Genomic DNA, 20,824 nt, shown 5'->3' on the forward strand with positions numbered 1-20,824 from the left:
AAAACTAAAGGGGACACTAAAATAACTTCCTAAATTAAGGAAATACTGCAGTTGGAAGTATTCAATACATATAGTGGGAGCGTTGAGAACAAAATAACAAAAATGATCAATGTAAATCAAATGATGAACCCATGGAGGTCTGGATTAGGAATCCTGCTCAAAATAAAAGTGGAGAATCACATTGCGGCCTGATCCAATGTCAGCGGAAATTCTTCAGACAAATCAAAATGAGGCTCAGTAGTGTGTGTGTGTGTGTGTGTGGGGGGGGGCTCCACGTGGCTGTATGACCTCCCTACAACACTTCTGATGAGGCGGTGGACGTCCTCCTGAGGGACGGCCTCCCAGACTTGGATAAAAGCATCAGTAACTCCCTGGTCAGTCTGTGGACCAACGAGACGTGATGTCCCAGATGTCCTCCACTGGATCCAGGTGTGGGGAACCGGCAGGCCAGTCCGGAGCATCAATACCTTCATCATGGAAGAACTGTTGACACACTCCAGCCACATGAGGTCTGGCGTCGTCCTGCATCAGAAGGAACCCAGGTTCTACTGCACCAGCATCTGGTCTCACACTGGGTCTGAGGATCTCATCCTGGCACCTCGTGGCAGTCAGCTCACAATAAGGCTGTGGGGAGGCATTGTGTTCTATGTTTAATACATAGAATTCAGAAAGCAGGACAATTACTGCCGTATTGATTATTGACTAATGGAGGAGAAGCAGGAATAAATAAGGTTGACTTCTTCCTTTTCAGACATGTTGAATTAGATGTATAAACCTAGAACACTCAAGTACACTACCAAACGTTTGATCACACCTTCTCATTCAATGTTTTTTTTCTTCATTCTCTTGACTATTTACATTGTAAATAATTCTCACTGAGGCATTAAAACTGAACGAGCATATGGAATTATGTAGTAAATAAAAAAGTGAAATAACTCAAAGCATGCTTAATAGTTCAGATCCCTCAAAAAAGCCTCTCTTCCCTTGTTAATGGGGCCGGAATCATCCATTAGTTCGTGCGGAAGTCAGGGTGGTACACAGCTGACAGCCCTGTTTGAAAGCTGTTAGAATTCATTTTATGGCGAAAACCAATCAGCTAAGTGAATAGAAATGACAGTCCATCATTACTTTAAGAACTGAACGTCAGCCAGTTCGGGAAAACTGCAAAAGCTTTGCTTGTGTCCCCCAAGAGCAGCTGCAAAAAACCCATCAAGCGCTGCGATGAAACTGTCTCGCCTGAAGATCGTCCCAGGAAACGAAGACAAAGGACGTCACCTAACAGCAGTTCAGCTTTCTTTTTACAAGCAGGGTTCCCACCTGAAGCCTCTCTGGAACTCCTTCAAGACTGTGGGAGAAACAATTCCAGTGACGACGTCATGAAGCTCATCCAGAGAAGGTCAAGAGTGTGCAAAGCGGTAATCAAAGCAAAAGGGGGGCTATTGAGAAGAATCTCAAAAAGTTACTTCACACTTTTTTGTTAACTACATAATTCCATATGTGCATTCATTTTTGTCAAATATCGATTTATTTACAAGGGGTTATATGTTTGTTGTGTGTGTGTGTGTGTGTGTGTGTGTGTGTGTGTGCGTATACACTATGAATATTTTTATTTTTAAAAATATCTCTACAAAAATTTTTATTTTTTGCATGTCTTTGATATGTTTTGTCATGAACAAATTAAGATTTTAAGAATAATTTTGATCTTCATTATTATTGTTGTATTTCAACATTTGTTTATCACTGTCATTTTTTATTAAATTAATTGTTTGAGACCTTATGTGATTTAGACATAGATATAAATAGGTTCACTGTAAGAGTGACAATGCAATTAAAAACATGTAAAAACATTTTTAAGAGTTTTTTTTTCCAAAGTCATACAACAATATTTTTGCTTGCAATTTGAACAGTAGCTAAATTCTTCAGCTCTCCTTCCACATGAAGGTAAACTACATTTGGCAAGTAAAGCACATCCCCACGGTCCATGTGGCAGAATGCAGAAAGAGATAAATCTGCCATTTCTTTCAATATTCCACATTATTTCCCCTGTTTCCTGCTGCAATTCAGTCTTTAAAGGTGGAGTTCTGTTTCCTCTCTGCACTGAAAGCTCCTGCTTTCATCCGCTGCATGTTAAGAGGCCTTTTTTTTTTAAAACAACGGGACTGTTGTGCTGGCTGTGGGGTCACGTCAGGAGCGCCACCAACATGGGCTCAGCACATTCCTCACATTCTCCCACTCTGTCATGCTGCAGTCAGCTGATTGGGCTTCTAGCTTTTACCTTCATGGAACCCTCGCGGGCGACACGTCGGCCCCTGTGTCCACAATGCACAGAGAGCGCTTTTCACAGCTTGAGCCAAAGCTATATTTACACCGTCCACTGTGAAGCAGACACATGATGCAGTTCTTTGTTTCGACCCTGCGGTTCCTCTGTATGTCTCAGGGAAAAAAAGTTGGTCACGAACATTGTGCCCCGATCTGGCCTTCATTTGGACTCTTGCGTTCGAGTTCTTGGAGAAACCCTTTGTGTTGAAATGGTGATGAAATGCAGGAGAATCCAGTGATAAATGTGCCTGAGGTTACACGCAGTCTGAGGTCGAAAGCCTTCCAAAGAGCAGTGGGGAACTTTAATGGTTGGGGGGGGGGGGGGGGGGGGGGGGGGGGGTGAGGGCTTTGTCTTTCCTTTGTCATCGTTGCTCACACTCTTACTCTCTCGTGAGTAATTCCCCCCTGCACTGGGAGTCTGCTCTGCATGCTTCTTGCCTGGTAACATTTGACTCCTCCTCCTAAACATAGACTCTACGCCAGCACAACTTCAGCAAGGCAGCCCGCTCCCTGCATCTGCTCCCCATCAGTGTGGTATGTGTGAGAGAGCCTTTGATCCCCCCCCACCCCACCCACCCCACCCCAACCCGACTGTGTGTGTGTGTGTGTGTGTGTGTGTGTGTGTGTGTGTGTGTGTGTGTGTGTGTGTGTGTGTGTGTGTGTGTGTGTGTGTGTGTGTGTGTGTGTGTGTGTGTGTGTGTGTGCAGAAGGGTGAGTCAGACAGATGTAGAAAAGACTGCTCCTACACACAGACAATGGCCAGTGGATGAAAGCAAAGCGGAAGGAGACAGTGACACAAAAGAGCAGTAAACATCCATTACAGGCGAGCCCGCCTCCCTGTAGTTACAGGCCTAATGCAGCTTGATCCTTGTGCGCAACTGCTGAAGAAGCGGAGTTCACTCATCTGCGCTATTAATGGACAAGTATGTGCAGCTATGAACGGACCCGACAAATGCCAAGTTCTTGACTTGTGTTGCTTGAAAATGAAAAAACTAAATAAATAAATAGGAGTCTTGTCTTATTGCACTTGCAGCTTTAAGCTGCGGACACAAATATGTCCGCTGACCCCGGTGACCCCGACTCCCTTTTGTTTTTGTGTCAAGTGTTATTGCGCTTTGAAACCGAACACCGGTTCAAACAGGGGGGGGGGGGGGGGGGGCATAATTGCAGAAGCAACGGGGGCCGGCGAAGGGGCCCGAAGCCACGCAGGTTCTTGTGAAAACAAGGCAGGAGCAGTAAAGTGTTGATGAGACTGCCAGACAAAGAAGAAGTGGCACATTCATCGGAAAGGCGTGAGAACAACTGGACGATACTGTGTGATAGTGGATGGGTTGACATTGGAGGATGAGACATACTTGACATGTGCGTGTAAGGCACAGACGCAAAGTCAGTGAGTCAGTCTCGGAAGAAGCAATTAAACAAATGACTGGTGTTATTATTAGACTGCTCTGATTTGCAGCATCGCCTCAGACAGGCCACACTGTGCCGTGTTGTTTAACATGCTGACCGTATGGTGAGAACTACCCAGTTGAAATCTGCAATTGAGCAGGACCTTGTCTTAATGTAGGTTCCGCCAAACACTCCAAAAAAATTGTTTTTAATGGTAACTAGTGACACCAAATTGCCTGCAGGTGCAAATGTGAGTGTGTGTGTGTTTGTCGAGAACCTGTTCAAGATGTCCCTTCACTGGGACGAGCCACCATGCCCTGTAGTCTTATGCAACATAATACACGGATTATTTTGTGCACATACAGTTTGAAAGCCGGAATACCAACAGGAATAGCAACAACAAAAAAAGCCCAGTCATGCTAATAACTAGTGATGTCATAAGGTTGTGTAATCAATCACATGAGCTAACAGGCTGCAATAAAGTGATAATGAAATAATAAATCTTTTTGGGACACCAACACAATCAGCTAATCTGATTTCACAATCTCGCTCTGCCAGGACACACAGCAGAGGGATTATTTATTTTCAACAGAACTTTTATATGTTAAGATTATTAAAATCTCCCATCATCCTGAAAAAAAATGTTTAATCTTTTTTTTCATGTGCGTGCCTAAAGTATAAACCCTTATTCACGTCAAAATTAAATGAAAATGTAAACTTTGCAAACATATCAGAAAAGTCTGATCCCTTTAAGAATCCCCAGATTGTACTCTTTGTTTACATAACAGAAGGTGCGAGCCACTGTCATTAAGCGGTGGTACATTATTTTTTTTAAATTGCTTCGTTCAACTTTAGATTAATTTCATCACGAATTCCTTATACAATGTCTTTTTTTAACTTGTGCTGAATGACTTTAGATAACTTTATGTGAAACAAACGCGTGAGAAAGAGAGGATTAAGAGCAGACTCTGTGACAGGCCCCCCCTGCAGAAAGTGCAGAAGTGGTGAATGGTACGTTCCGGCCCTGCTGCTCGCTGTTTTTGTATCTGCGTTAGAGCGGACTCAACCGCCAACTAAGTTACGATCTGCGATGTCATCCTGAGGAAGTTTCTCGCCACTTCATTTCCAGGAAGCGGGGATCCGCGTCTCGACACGTCCGCGCGCCTGTCGGTGGTGGTGGGGGGGTGGGTGTGTGTGTGTAACGGCCTGAGATGAGAGTCCGCCGCGGCTTCTGACGGGAATTCCGCTTGTTTTTCCCCGAGCCTTTAAGCTAACGTCGCCTCATGTTTTCGTCGAGCCAAGAGGAGCACTGCGCCCCGTCCAAAGACCCGGTGAAGTACGGGGAGCTGGTGGTGCTCGGGTAAGAACCGGGTTCACACACACACAGACACACATACACACGTTCACAGGGGGGAGGGGGGGCCGGGGGTACCGGGGAGCAGTTTTCGTGAACTTGTCACAGGACGTGAACGTCTCGAGGGGACGTCGGGAGGACGTGGACGTGCTCCTCGGTTCAGGAGCTCACGTTACTCCACACATTTGGACACGTGCGCGGCGAGAAATGTGTACGTTAGAGTCAACCAGTCGACTCGGTACACCGAGTACCGGCCACACTTCGAGAAATGTCCCAGTTTAACGTAACGAGTAAAAGTCAACTTTGGGGCAACTCCTCACCGGGGCCGCCGCTTCCTCCTTAAATTCGGATTCACGGGGGTTTCAGCAATTCGGAAGTCGGAATGTTCCCATCCCCCAGACCGCAGGACTCGTCCCTCTTTTCTCAAACCTGTCGTTATTTCCAATAACACTCCTGTATAAGTGTCGCTCCCTTTTATTCACGTGACTCGATGTCCTCTCGTCCAGAGGACTGAGGTGTGATCGTATATCTCTACTGACTCCTTGAGGCTTCACAAAGTTACCTGGACATCATCGCCTCTATTATCAACACTTTATTGTTTCAAGTTCATGACAAACTAATTATAAAAGAAAAATGTTGGAAAGAAAGCAAGTGTCTAAAGCTGATAGAATTAAGGCGAAATTGTTTAAACAACGAGAAAAGGTGAAAACGTCAGCAATGTCTAACGTTTTAAGACCTCATTTACACGGCAACGTTTTGAAAATGACATCTGTAGACACAGAAATGCTTTAAAAAGTTTTTTTTAGGTTTAGCCAAGAGTGGGAGCTGTTGGTTGTTTTTATAATGAGAATAATACTGCAAACATTAATTGCAAATAAACCGACGTTCACAATGGCGGATGATGAAGTTGGGTTTTTTATTTACGGTGACTGTCAACTATAAAACTACCAAGTCCCAGGAGGATATGGACTGGGAGGAAAACCTCTACTGAGCATGTGCAGAAGAATTATTTACCATGGCCTTGGCGTGCATAAGCAGTAGCAGGGTTTTTGCTGTTTACACGAAGACGGAAGACTGCATGTACAATACATATGTGTTTATTTGAAAAAACAAAAGACAAAACAAGGTTTTAAAAAGGTTAATAAAAAAAAGCAAATGGCTAAGTTTGTCTTAAAGGTTAATAAAAAAACAAACAAACCCAAATAGATATAAAAAGGGTGACAAATAAATTGCTTGAAAAACAGTCACTGTGTTTAAAAGTCAAAATGGCTAAAATTCTAACTGAAGCTGGGAAAAGCTGTTTATAATGTGACAGGCTGTGTCATCCTCCCTTAGACACGGTTAAACAGGCCCAGATATTTTATTAAGTGTAAAATATCAAAAAGGGCTCTTTTGGTCATAAAGGTCTCATCCCACAGGACGGCCTTGCTTACAAAGTGTCAGACTTATAAATGAGACACCTTTAAGTGAAAATGATAAGCTTTCATTCGGTTTTGGCTCTCAAGTTTCTACAAAAATGGCACTTTTTAAAAACTGCTTCCAGAGTGTACTATGGGTATAGTTTTTAAGTTGAATACAACAACAGTGGTTGTGCTGCTCACTCTCAAAGCAGCACTTCTCCAACAATGTATATTTACTTCCATTTTATGACGCCATCATCTGTATGTGTGTTCCAACAAAATCAGATTTCATAAGGCACCTATCTTTAATTCGAAAGATTGCATTGTTTTTGTAAGACGGCTTTTCTCGACTCCAGCCGTGTTTTGAAAGTTACCGAATGACTTCGCTTTAGATTTGAAGAGGCAAATCTTGAGTTTTTTTTTTTTTTTTTTACTTGTTTGATATCCTAATATTACAATAAATATAAATGCATGTTTTTGTACTTTAAAACGCGTTCCTTCAAATAACGGCGGTCACTGTCTTGCCTCGAATTCATACCAGCTGTGACCTGTTTGTTTTTCCTTCTCGTTCATTTGTTTTTATACTTCTAGCTCTAATTGAAAGCAACACGTGCTGTATGTGGTTTTTCTGTGCTTGTATATTAGTGTATTTCTTCAAATCAGGAGTGTTTAACACTTTTTATTTAAGCGTGGTTAAACTGCATCCAGTGAAGAAAAGATTGAGTGTAACGGCTCCAAAGGCAGCATGATTTTTATATCAAGACATATTCAATCTTCTTTGAAAAAGGCCCGTGGCAGATTTCTTTAGGTTTGATTTTACAGCGACCAAGTCCAACAAACTACTGTGTAACACGAGGGAAAATTTGTTCTTGGAATTTAGTACGTTTTGGATGAGTTTTATTATCGGCGTTCCAGAGCTGACAGCTCTTTCTGCTTCGGGTTTTAAAAGCACACATTTATCTTCGGTCTTTCTGTCCAGTGTTAACTGCTATGATAGGATCATGTTTTATAATCTAAGAGGAGACGTGTAGACCAGAATCAAGTTCTATGATGTATTTATAATTTTGTAGTGTGCTGATCATTTGATCCCGAGACTTGTTTGTGGATACAGAGACCAAATGGTATTTGTTTGTCAAAACGCGTCCTCCATATACATACAGAGGGACGTAAAAGACGACATTGCAAACTTTCATAGGACCCCGTGATTATCTACTCGATTGTTTTCAGTGTTTCTGCCAAGTTTAAATGCACATTGTTTTCAAAATGTCGCTGTGTAAATGGGAAACTTTCCTAAAACGAATCGCAAAACCGATGCGTTTTCACTTCAAACGTTGTCGAGTAAAGATTCCGACCAGAACTTTACTTACTCTGTTACCGTATTGTTGCTTTACCCTTTTGCAACTGGCGGGGCAGTTTTCTTTATAGGCTTTTGATCTTCCACATGACTTTATTAGCGTCTCTGTTGCTCTGTAACGGTTCCATGTGTCACGCTTTGGCTTTGAAAGAATTCAATGTTGGCTAATGAACTGATTTTCTTTTTTTTCCTCCATATATGGTATTCAAATCATTGCTAATAAATGTTCTCGGTTACTGTAGAGAACAAACAGTTAAAATTGAATAAACAATCAGGTCCTGTTCAACAAGCCTCATTTACATTGTTTGTACAGCACTTAAAAGTGTCTACAGGAGTTGTTAACGCTTTTAAGATTTGTGCTGTTTTTTGTAACAATAAAGTAGTGTGCCGTCTTGACAGAATTTTATCTATATTATGTTACGAAAAGTTCAAGCAGGGCAGCTCTCTATGCTGCCGACCAGCCGCCTCAGAAAATGGATTTCCGTGGAGTTTTCAGAGAAGTGGTGAAGAAAGACCCGCCTCCTTTTAGGTAACCTGAGGGTGAACTGTGCTTCACAGGAGCGTAAACACTGTTCTCAGGATTTTTTTTAATTCTTTTTTTTTTACACGTACTAGTTATCTGTGGCTTGATCATACAGCTGTTCTTGAGAATGAAATGTGTTTTCTCAGAAAGAGTTTGCACAACAGCAGCTTTCCTGGACTCATCCTTCCAGTTGACTGACGCGAAATGTTGTGAACTCCGAAGCTCGGTTCTTTAGAGGAAGTGAAATCATTGCGTGTTGACCCTTTTTTTTTTTTTTTTATGGTTTCGCAATGTTTTCTTCAGATCCAAGCATGTTAAAAGGGGAAACAAAAAAAATACTATTGATGGCAAAAAACATAGTCCTAAGTCCTAAGTTAGGGGAGCAGAACTTTGTGAGAAACTGCTTGAACATTTCCACTTCTTTTCGACATACACCCGAAGAGTCTTTTGTTTCTCAATAACCTGTTGTATCTTTGGGATAGTAGTACTCGGTAATGTGGAGGCGGTCTTTTAAGCCATTTAGAAGATTATTTTTAAACCAGAAATGGTGAATCGTGTGTGAGTTTGCTCAGTTTTTTTTGCAGGAGATTTCCCGTTGCGTAATGGTAAATCTTCATACTTGGAAGTGTCGTAATCTGAGGATTAAAAACTAAACGTACACATATGTCGGTGTGTCTTATGAGGTCCCGGAACGCCAAAACGTTTTTTTTTTTTTTTTTTTTTCAAGCGAAAGCGCCAAACTCCCATTGTGTCTCGGGGATCCGTTTGCACGACGACAGTGTGTCGGCGCTCCTGGAAAATGAAGCGGGGTCTGAAGGGTTAAATATTCCAACGTCCAAGATGATTGCGAGGCTGTATTATTCTGTTCAAGCTCAACAAAGACAACAGTGGAATGACTGTTCATGTTTCATCTTGTCTGACTAAAAACAGACCCGCTTTTTTGTTTTGTTGTTTATGCCAAGACGAGTTAAAAACGACCACCGTGTTTTTCTTCGACGACTTGTTGAAGGGAAGCCGCGGCCACTTATCATTACATCCATGTGTGTGTTCAACTGTCATTGGGACCAGCTGCCACAGACGATGGGAAACACCTGCCGCGTCATTAAGGATCGGACTTTGGCCCGCCCGACGTCGACGCGCTCGCCCCACAGTTCTGTCTTCACTTGGCGGGTTTCATCCACACAACCTCGAGTTTTCAGTGTCGGAGCCGATCCGCCCCGTATAGAGTCGCGTGAGGGAGGGTACAGCGTGGTTTTCCCTCCCCGCCCCGCCGCCCAGACACTCTCCGCGTCGCACCGCTTATTGTAAGGGACGGCAAAGTGCTGACTGCTTATTACCCGGGGCCCGAGCATGTGGCGGGTTTGAAGCCCGTACTTTTGTCCCCCCCCCGCACCGACATAAAGACACATATGTGAAGCAGAAGTGACGGGTGTGTAATCACTGCCATGACATCACGTCCCATTGATAACGCCGATGGTAGACAAGATAGCTGACAGCATGGAACAAAGCCTGTTTGAGCAGCAGTTCCCTCAGTGGTTTGTTGCCATGACCGTGGTGGCTCTTATTACTTGCATGGCTGCTCCCACCCTCCATCTCTGCCGGGGCGGATTGGCTTGGTGCTGGTCAGTGAAAGGAGGAGGAGGAGGAGGAGGGGGTGGGGGTGGGGGTGGGTGGGTATCCTGGAAATGAAAGGATGGATTGATCAGGGCTCAGCCTTTGCCTCTCCTCTGCTTCCTCTGTTCTTTGTGGTGGATAGACTGGGCCTATTGATCCAACCCTCCACATGTCAGCTTAAATACACCCAGTAGAAGAAGTGTACAAATCAGCTTCTTTGGTACGGACGGCCACGCGTTACTGTTGATGTCATAAAACATTTTTGAATTCCCGTTCGTCCTAGAACAGCAGTGCCCTTGTTTCTGCCCCCCCAAAACCAAAAGACGAGCGTAGAGTTCGCATGTCGCTGATTTCGACTTGGTTTACACAACCTATCTCCTCTGTGGTTTTTATAGTTGACAATCACTGTAATAACAATCCAACTTGGTCGTCTGTCCATACCATTGTTTATGTTGAGAATGTTTTGAATGTCTGTGCATGTGTGTGTGTGGTTTCCTTACCAAAACAAAGAACAGCACCCACTCGTGGCCCGACATGACATCGTTTTCAGCGCTTTGGCCATTTGTGTGTTAACAAACGTCAAAATGTTGCCACGTAAAAATGCCAAACTTTCCCCAAAATGAAAACGCAGAGGCAACGTCTTTTCACTTGAAACGTTGCCGTGTCAGTCTGAGTCAGTAGCTCCTTGCGTTACGTTCTCGTGCAAATATTCTGCATCATTTCCATCTCTGGCAATTCCATTTATTCATTTAGTGTGCTTGTAATGTCATTTTTTTTTTTTTTTATCTTAACCTAATTGTAGCCAGTGAATTTATTTTCACCGTTCCTGTTTTTAAATCCAACACCCATTTATGAACCACAGACCGAAAACTGTCATTCTTTTATGTTTTTTGGGGGTAAAATTGTCGCTCTAAATTGAATCAGATGCATGTGGAAGCAAAGAGTAGTCGCATGCAATCTTTAAATATGTTTCCACGGCGGTACAATTTTTGCTTGCGATCGCGTACGTTTTCAGTCGCTTACAGTTGTGCTTTAGTCCAGATGTTGATGACTTTGTCTCCCGTCGCGAATACTCGCCGTAGGTGGAGTGCTTTGCAGGGCCATCTGACCTGCGTGCCATCCTCAGAGCACAGACTCGCCTCCAAGTCGTACTAATAAGTGTTGCGGCTTCCTCGCCACGTCTCCTCCTTATCCTGTGGACACTAGCCTTTCATGTTAGCATGGCGAGGTGGGAGGCGCTCTTGGCTCCTTACCGCAACCCTGGAGGAGAGGTGATCCGCCAGCCTTCTAATCCCCGCTCCTAAGTGTTGCAAGGTAAATCCGCTGTCTGTCTGGCACAGGTCAAAAGGGAACGCCGTCACAATTAGTCGGAGCGCCGCTTTAAAGAGCCCGTCGCCGCTAATGTGACGGCGGCAGTTCCCGGATGACAGAACATTGTTTCGCCGTGTAATGATGAATAATTCAAAGCGTGCGAGGCTTTTCTTACCGGGCGAGGGTTATATTCTGAGGGAAGTCTGGGCTGCAGATCCTCTGATTGCGTTTTCGAGGCGAGACGTTTAGGAACAGGTAAGCAGCTGCCGGGCCCTCGGCTGAGCACACATGTCAATAATCTGGAAAAGGCAGCTGTCTTTATTTAGTAGAAAGGTTTCGAGGCTAATGAAACTGGAGTATGCATTAAGCTCAGCGGTAAATGAGTTTGAAAGGTCATTTTCTTCAGCAGTGCAGCAGGATGAGCGGTTTCATAGAGTTTGAACCCCATTCTCACTTGGGTCAAATAAATTGGTCGTTTTAAAACTGCACCTGGTGAACTGATCCACTTAAGTTTTGGGGTTTGATTCCATAATGCAGCAAAGTAGAGACCTATTTTTTTTTACTTTTGAAAATGCTGCTGCCACACATGAGCGCCACGGCTGTAGTAACTCGTTCTTCTGCACATGAGTGAGTAGACAGACAGTAACAATGTCTTCCTCATGACTCTCATTCCATAGCCTCCCAACATAAAAACGACATCGTTTACTGTCCTCGTCGTGTAAACGGACGTAGTTTTCAAAATGCCGCTGTGTGAACGCAAGACAAAAACCACAAAAAAAACTGATGCGTTTTCACTTGAAATGTCGTCGCGTGAACAATCCTCCAGGTCCTCTCCTGCTCTCTGTGGGCGGTCGGTCCTCCAGGCCAGCTCTGAGCACTGTCCTGACCGCCACCATGTGTTTCCGTGCCCGGCCAGCCATGCAGAGACGTGGGACAGGTGGACAAGCTTTGGAGGGAGCAGTCGGGAGAGCAGAAGGCGACTCTGTTGCTTTTTGTGTCGAGACAAAGAGGAGAAATGTCCGATTATGCGGCGGTTGGATCGAATCGGTTTCCTGGAATGTGGCGGTATGCAAGCGAAAGGCCTCGTCTGTAAATATTGCCCTTGTCGGAGGAGTGTTTTTTTAAAATGTTCTTGCATGTTGTGGTTGCTCGTGAGCATGTGACAGAAGGTCTGCGCGTTGGATGGGAGTCGAGCATGGGGCGTCCCAGCTGTATGAACCAGCTGGTGGGGAGAGAGAAGACCGGCCTCCCCCCGGAAGGAGCCTCTTCATTCGCAGGCCTGAGCAAGGCGCCGCACAGCAGACCGAAAGGGCAAAACTCAAATCTGGTATTAAGTGATTTGGAAACAAAGCGCCAATCGCTCTTGGACGCAGTTCAGTTTGAAATCCAGATCCCACAGCTTTCCGAGTTCCCCGTATAAAAAAAATTGTGCGATGAAACAAAAGTGTTTGAGTCATGCGAGTCAGTCTCCCCCCCCCCCCCCCCCCCAGACGGCGTGTTCCCAACGCGGCGGCAGAACCTGACGTGCATCTTAAAACGTGCTCCCGCCCGGGACACGGCGCAAAAGAACAGCTGCAGTTTGCACAGCGCGCGCTCTCCCAAACCTCCAGCCCCAAAGTGCATTATGTAATGAGAGGCATTATTCAAGGTAACGCTTGGATTACTAATAGGGTGTTTTAGATTGCCAGTGATGTAATATGCGTGGCAAAGCTCCCTTTCATCAAAACGCATTGAATTTTTTTTTTTGCAATTCTCCATGTTTGCTTCTGATATGATTACGAGAATTTTGCAGGTAAATCTCATTAGACGCATCTTTCCTCGGCGACAAAAACTGTTTTGCTTTCTCACGCTGAACAACATCAACTGTGAATTTACTGTCGCCCCCCCCCCCCACCCCCCTTTCTGTCGCAGGTACAATGGCTCCCTGCCCAACGGAGATCGCGGTCGACGGAAAAGCAGATTTGCTCTGTACAGGAGGACCAAAGCCAACGGTGTTAAGCCGAGCACTGTGCACATCCTCAACACACCCCAGGCCAGCAAGGTACGAGACAAAAGGAGGAATCAGTGGCTTAATGAACAGCCCCGATCTCATCCCATCTCATATTTGTGATTGACAGCATGGCCAGCCTTTTGTTTTGTGTCGACGGTAGATCGTGTTTCACTTAGGACCGTATAGGATAGGGGAAGAGCTGACATCGAAGGATCAATAAAGCGACATCGCTATGAACGCTTAGCCACGTTATCCCCGTTGTGACTTTTTCCGACACCTCCTGCTTAAAACCTTAAAAAAAATTCCGGCGGATTGCGAGGCCCACTGCTTTCACGGTCTGCATTCGTACTGAAAGTCAAGATCGAGCGAGCTTTTCTCCTGCCAGTGAAACCTGAAGGCAGGTTTTATGTCGGCGCCTGGAGTCAACGGGCCACGAGTCAGAGGCTCCGAAATCAAGTGTTCTGGAGAGAACTGCAGGCGAGTGGAAAGTGAGAGTGAACAAACGATGGACAGGACAAAAAAGCCCCTAACTTCAACCCATTCATCCCCCACACCCACCCCCACCCCCGCAGGGCATACAGCCAAACTGAACTGAATCTGTGTATGGCACAATCTAAATAGAATAAAAAGCGAAGAAACAAAGTGACTATTTTCAGAGTGGTAGAATGGCCTTTTGTGGTTTCAGTAGCTGGAGCTACGTTCAAGTCAAACTCTTTGCATTATCGTTGGCAGACCTCGGTGTTGACATTTCCAGCACAATACCTCTTGTTATACTGGGCGGGCTCGCGGCTCCTCTCCACACTGGAGGGCTGGCCGGCCGGAAAAGGCCATATCCAGTCCGACGTGTTTGTCTTCCTGCATTCCTGCCTCTGGTTCCCAAGCAGAACTGCTCAACGGGACAGAAGAACTGCTTACCTCTGCAGCTCTCGGAGGCCGGCTTTTCAGACATTTGTTGTGAGTTCTAGCACTCTGGTTCAGGTTACTATCACCTTGTGGAACTTGATTCCTGATATCTGCTCAGAGGCTCTTTCCTTTTTTTTTCTCTTTTTTTTTCCCCTGTTGGCCTGCAGGGGTTTTGGAGATAAGTTCCAGGATCCAATCCGACTGTTGGTTTGCTCAAAGGAAGAAAGGAAAGAAGTTTTATGACGTGGCAGTTCAGCCCTGCACAATGAAGCAGGGAGTGCCATTTCAACAATTAGTCACAGGCTGTTTCAGCAGCAACTGCTGTGACCTTCTTCCCCTTCCTCCTCTGCTGCTCTCTGTTACCAGGCCTCGGATTAGGAGGGTAAACTCAGGGTGAAGTTGTTGCACTAAGCCAACCCTTTAACTCCCAGAGCTACGAATAGTTTTATGTGAACCTCAAATAATGAGCAGTCAGACTCAACATGTTGCTTTGTTGTGGCGCAGGGGATATGTGATTGGAAATGTAGATATCTTCACAAAGCCAAACGATTATTATGGAAAATGGCGACAATCTCAACGCAAAGCTAATTTTAATGAAAGCTTCTGGTGCAAAACACAGTCGAATGTCCCAAAAAGCGTCTGTAGCTGTTGCATTGTGGGTGTTTTAACAGTCTCACCCTGGCAGCGTGGCTTGGAAGCCCGTTTGATAGGAACCAGATGGCTATCTTTCATGGCAGCGTCACGAACATCTCAGCTCCACTCGCATTGTTGTGTCCACTGCATTTAAACTTGTTGTATTTCTTTGGAATTTTTACTATTTGCTTTGGAGGTTTGGTCGGATTGGAGCCTCTTGCAGGCAAGGGAAAAAAAAACATGGGTGAAAAGTTCCTGGTATACTTTCCAAGGTGGGCAAACTTCCCAACTTGACCCAGCCTGTTTAAGCCTTGCAGTTCAGATGTGCACCAGAAGATGGTGTCTTGAGTCAACGGAGCAGCTGGAGGATTCGTAACACGGGGATGTCGGTGGTAGACACCACTATACAGGGTGTACTGGAGACTTATACACTATTTAAACACTGGATTGAATGTAGACTAATCTACCAACCGCAGAAAAAAGAAAAAAAAATCAAGCGAAGGACAGACTGGTGCTGAATTGACTCAGCGACGCCACCCAGTGTACAACAAAAGCAACAACGTTGGCTCGCATGGAGCCATCTGCTTTCTCAAGTGTCACAGAAACAGTGAAATTACAGTCTCACTGACGAGGCTGTGACTTGCTGGTTAATGCAATTTTTTTTTTAACTTTTAGATGAAGAATACTGCATACGGTCCCATTTCAGTGTGAAGCAGGGTGCCGATCTTAATTTAAAAAGACAAAAACATGAAACCTCTAAATCGCTGGAGGAGTGAAATGAAATAATCAAAAAAAAAAGTTCCACCCTCCATCGAACCCTGCCGCTTTCCGTGCACTTGAACCGAGGAAGCTGCGTGTCTGCGAGGCAAGGCTCACGTGTCCGTGCACACGCTGGTGTTCATGACAGATAGCGAGGCGCTCCCGTGATCCCACCGGCAGCCTCCTGCTCAGAACATCTTCACTTCTGACTCCTTCAACTCGTGCGCGCCACGGAAAGATTCGCCCCCGGTGGCGTTTATGAAGAAAGAAAAATAAAAAAATCTATCTTCGTGGTTCGACCGCGGACTCGGGTTGAGCCGGCGAACAGGTGGAGCGCCATTTGTTTTTGTCGCCGTGTGGCGGAGACAAGACTGCATGCGATGATGACATTGCCCCCCCCCACCCGTCTTGTCAGCGACGCTACGGCGGAGCGCGCGGCAGCGCCGGTGACCCACTTTCCCGTCTCCCTCTCTCCCCGGCGCACGTGACGAAAAGGAGAAGGGGGGGGGGAGGGATGTTTTGGAAATGGAATTTGCAGATTAGAGCGGGACGATAGTGGCATGTGGCGAAGTGTTGATGAGAGCCGGGCTCGGGTTTTAAAGCCCACCCTTCCCTCCCCCCGCCGCAGAGCGAGCCGCGGTTCAGCTGGGAGGCGAGCGCGCGCTAACTGGGGCCAGCAGGCAGTTTAATGTGGTCACTGTCATGGGAGCGTTGACTTTACACGCGCCCGACTGTGCCTCGGCCAGAAATTCCTGCCACAGATATTTGCTTTTGGATGTTGGAATTAAAAACAACAAACAAACAAATACAGCTTTCGGCAATGTTCCGAATGTTTCGTTGTCAATGGGGCGTGTTTTCTGCCACGCAAGCCCTTGAAACGTGGCTGAAACTTTGCGTGTGAGTCATCAAGTGTGTTTTAATAGCCGGGGCTTTGCTTCAGTCTGTAATTTCACCTCCCGCAGACGCAATCATTGCACAAGGTGCCTTCCCTGTTCGGGAACCTCTTGTCGCTCTCGGATCCGGCGGTAAAGCCACAAAAAGCAATCATCGACGGTGTTCGCCTCACTTCACTGCAGCGGCGCTGCTGTTCTTCAGCCGGTGTTTCGGCGTACGTGTGTAAAAAAAAAAAAAAAAAAAAAAGGTTTTGTTGTGTTCCAGGCGGTGAACTGCAAAGGCCAACACAGCATCTCCTACACGCTGTCCAGGAACCAGACGGTGGTGGTGGAGTACAGCCATGACAAGGACACCGACATGTTCCAGGTAAAAAGCCAGCAGGGCTCAATATCCTGGTGCTGCAACCTTTTTACTACCGAGACCTATTTAGCTTTCCTCACGCCGAATAAATTCATCTGGATGCTCAAGTAGGCCACTAGAGGGCGTGCAAACGGAGGAAGGAATACATGTGACGCATATTTTCAGCGATTGATTCAGAAATCTTCGCTTCTTTTGGTGACGTGTGCAAACCCCAGTAGCGTTTCAGTAAAGTCGCATTTTCCTCTGTTCAGTATTTAGAATTTTTCTCTTTTGATGGGAAGTTTTTTATTGTTCCCTCAAGTTTTTGGGTGCAGAGAATTCTCTTATGTGACAATAGCATCTAGAGCAGGGGTGTCAAACATGCGGCCCAGGGGCCAGAAGCGGCCCGCCAGAGGATCTAATGCGGCCCGCCATGTGATTTATTTAGAATTTTTTTAAAGTATAAATATGAAAACTGACAGAGGCTGATCTAAAAACACTAGATTGGAAAAAATTTAATTCAAAACCGCCCTTGGTCAGAATTAATGAATGCAATCTGTGGGGGGTCACATAGCACAACACCTTTCACAATAAAGGTGTCCAATTTATGTGGGGCTTTAGACACGTAAACTCAAAAAAATTTCCAGATGATGACAAATTGTTTTAATCCTGAATAAAAATAAGATATCAAGATACAGGTGACTGCCGTTTTTTTTTTTTTTTTTTTTTTTTTGCAAATATAATAATATCTGATTAACTTTAATATGTACATTTCAGAATAGACTGGCAAATCCTTGCAGTTACAAAAGGATCAAAATAAGGAAAGACTTTGACATTTGTCCATATCTGCAGTTTAATATGTTACATTTGACTTGTTGGGCCCTCCAGAGGTCAGATTAGGTGGATGTGGCCCCTCAACTAAACTTTGAGTTTGACGCCCCTCATCTAGAGGCTGACGGAGGAGCTGCAGTTCCTTTGTACCGTCTACGGCCTTTTCAAGTGGAAAAGGAAAACCTTTGTTGCATTTTGGGTGTGAGTTTATATGACGACTGTGCTAAGTGCCACTGAAGTTTTTGTTAAAACTGGTCCTCGGGTTGAACTTTTGGAAAACATGGAAAGGAGGAAAAGGTTGCGACTGCACATTACGGCTATAATAAATAGTTCTTCTGCAGATGTGCAGTTCAAAGAAACCATTGAGCTCTAATTTGTCTCAACATACGATCTTCAGTTTAACCAAACTGTCCATGAGGGATACATTTCCACCTGTTTACCCTCTCATGTTTCTGCAATGAGTTCTCAGCATTTCATCGTGTGTGTGCGTTTTAACACAACACTGGAAACGCCAACACAGCAGAGAACGGAAACCACTAAAATAGTAGGACAATTTGGGTTTAGGAAAAAAAGAAAAAGAGGAACTGACAGAGGAAATGCTTATTTTTTTCCCTGTTTGTTCAGCTTGAGCGCTGCTTTTCAGTGTTGTTTCACTGTTTGTCCGCTTAAAAACAAACTTCTAAATGTATCAAAGGTGCACAAACAGGTGGCTGAAGTGGACTGGATTGTGTTGGCGGCCAGTGTTTGTTCCCACACTGCCGCCATGTTTTGTTGGTTTTTTTTCGATTTGGTGCACAGGCGGGCTCAAACTGGCCAAAGTTGAAACTGCACGCTCAAACCGGCTGCACTTTTAGATGTGGCCAATGAACTGAGGACAAAAAGCATCTGCGTGTGTCACTGCATTGCGTTCACGATGAACGATGACGTAGGGAAGCTGAATGCCCTGCAGCCGGGGGCGGAGCTTGAGGGGGGGGGGGGTCGAGGGGCCGCCGCCACCCGGTTCCTGGACCTGCTGGATCTTTATATGTTTGATGGCTTGTTTATGTTCACAGCCAGTTAAGCTACATTATGCTCATTTAGCATCGTCTCCAAATGCATCGTGGGTAAACCTCGGGAACAGAGGACGAGATGTTTAGCGCCCTCTGGTTGAAACACTCACTTAATTGAACTGTGTGTTATTTTCCCCAACTGTCACACGTGCGATCAAGTCTTTACACGTAAAAGCGCCGTTGAAGTGAGCGGAGGATCGAGACGAGCGTCTCGCCGCCAAAGCCGGTCTGTCGTCCCCGTGGGGGACGGCGGCGTGTCTGTCGGTTGACTGCATTGTTTACTTGCTTCCCGCAGATCGGCCGCTCCACCGAGAGCCCCATTGACTTTGTGGTCACCGACACAGTCGCTGGAGGCCAGGAGGGGGAAGAGACGCCCATCACCCAGAGCACCATCTCCCGCTTCGCCTGCCGCGTCGTCTGCGAACGCAACCCGCCCTTCACCGCTCGCATCTACGCGGCCGGCTTCGACTCCTCCAAAAACATCTTCCTCGGGGTAATTACACGCTGGGGCGACCGATGGCGGTTGTACAGTATCTCTGTGTTCGCGAATGTAAGATTACATGCTTGGGCGTCTTGTCCTCTCAGATCCCCAAATCGTAACCAGAACTTTCAGTTTATTTCAGTCGGCGTCGCGTAAAAAAGCGGAATGCCACAGAACACGAATCGGCTTGCGTCATCTTTGACGATCCGTCCCTCCCTCCCCCACCCCCCCAGGAAAAAGCTGCGAAGTGGAAAAACCCTGACGGCCACATGGACGGCCTGACGACGAATGGCGTGCTGGTGATGCACCCCAAGGGCGGCTTCACGGAGGAGTCCAAGCCCGGCGTGTGGAGGGAGATCTCGGTGTGCGGGGACGTGTACACGCTGAGGGAGACCCGGTCGGCACAGACCCCGGGCAAGCTGGTCAGTGACGTGCGGAGGACCCCCTGCAGAGGCGCCACCACCTTCGGAGGCGTTTCTGACGTGTGTGTGTCTGTGTGTGTGTGTGTGCCTGCTCCCGCCGCCGCCACAGGTGGAGAACGAGAGTAACATCCTGCAGGACGGCTCCCTGGTGGATCTCTGCGGCGCCACGCTGCTGTGGCGCACCGCCGAAGGCCTTTTCCACACGCCAACGCAGAAGCACCTGGAGGCCCTGAGGCAGGAGATCAACGCGGCGCGGCCCCAGTGCCCCGTCGGCCTCAACACGCTGGCCTTCCCCAGCATGCAGCGCAGCCGCGCCCTCTCCTCCCTGGAGGACAAGCAGCCCTGGGTGTACTTGGCGTGCGGCCACGTGCACGGCTACCACAACTGGGGCCACCGCTCGGAGCAGGAGCCCAACACGCAGCGCGAGTGCCCCATGTGCAGGGTGGTGGGGCCCTACGTGCCCCTGTGGCTGGGCTGCGAGCCCGCCTTCTACGTGGACACGGGCGCGCCCACGCACGCCTTCGTGCCGTGCGGACACGTGTGCTCGGAGAAGTCGGTCAAGTACTGGGCGGAGATCCCGCTGCCCCACGGCACCCACGCCTTCCACGCCGCCTGTCCGTTCTGCGCCACGCAGCTCGGCCTCGCCCAGGGCTGCGCCAAGCTCATCTTCCAGGGTCCCGTGGACTGAGCCGCGCGGCGGCGGTGGCGGTGGCGGTGGCAGCGGCGGCGGCGGCGCAGATTCGACAGGGATGCCGACATGCTGTGAAACCGTTGGGATTATTTTGTGCTTTTCTTTTGTTGGTGTCGGCCAGCTGCGGAGAGGAGGACGTCTGTTCCTCCTCCCGGTCAGACACGGTGGTTTCTGCACATCAGGAGAGCCACCACACGTTGTTTGCGGGGCCTTTAGTAGGCCGCGTGGACGTCCACTGTGACATTCAGAGGCGTGGAGCGCTCCGGCTCCTCCGCCTCCTCCACCTCCTCCACGACGAAGTACTGTTTCAGCTTCCTGCCAACTGACCGGACTGCAGGCTTTCCATCGGACGGCCGTAAAACCGGGGGCCGTTGTCGGAATTGAGGCGATTCCGACTGAACCAAATAACGGGAGAGCGGGGGAGAGGGGGGGAGGGGGGGGGGGGGGTACAACCGAGACAAAAGTTCTTACAGAGCCAGACAGCTGGACTGTTGGCTGAGCGGCGAGCCGGGAGGGAGGCCGGCTTTAATGGCGAACTGGTTAAACGCTCCCCGTCGGACACTCTGCC

General features: G+C 47.0%; 1 protein-coding gene across 1 annotated transcript; it reads left to right on the top strand.

The window, feature by feature from the left end:
• The first annotated feature begins 4,899 nt into the window (after positions 1 to 4,899).
• Positions 4,900 to 20,620, top strand: peli2 (pellino E3 ubiquitin protein ligase family member 2). Its single transcript, XM_080512466.1, has 6 exons — positions 4,900 to 5,068; positions 13,176 to 13,305; positions 16,708 to 16,809; positions 18,958 to 19,155; positions 19,377 to 19,565; positions 19,675 to 20,620. Exons 1-6 carry the CDS (start codon positions 4,992 to 4,994, stop codon positions 20,251 to 20,253), a joined length of 1,275 nt encoding a protein of 424 aa, XP_080368592.1. The 5' UTR covers positions 4,900 to 4,991; the 3' UTR covers positions 20,254 to 20,620.
• The last annotated feature ends 204 nt before the right edge of the window (positions 20,621 to 20,824 follow it).

The sequence above is a fragment of the Blennius ocellaris genome, assembly GCF_963422515.1.
Source record: "Blennius ocellaris genome assembly, chromosome: 17".
Classification (NCBI taxonomy): domain Eukaryota; kingdom Metazoa; phylum Chordata; class Actinopteri; order Blenniiformes; family Blenniidae; genus Blennius; species Blennius ocellaris.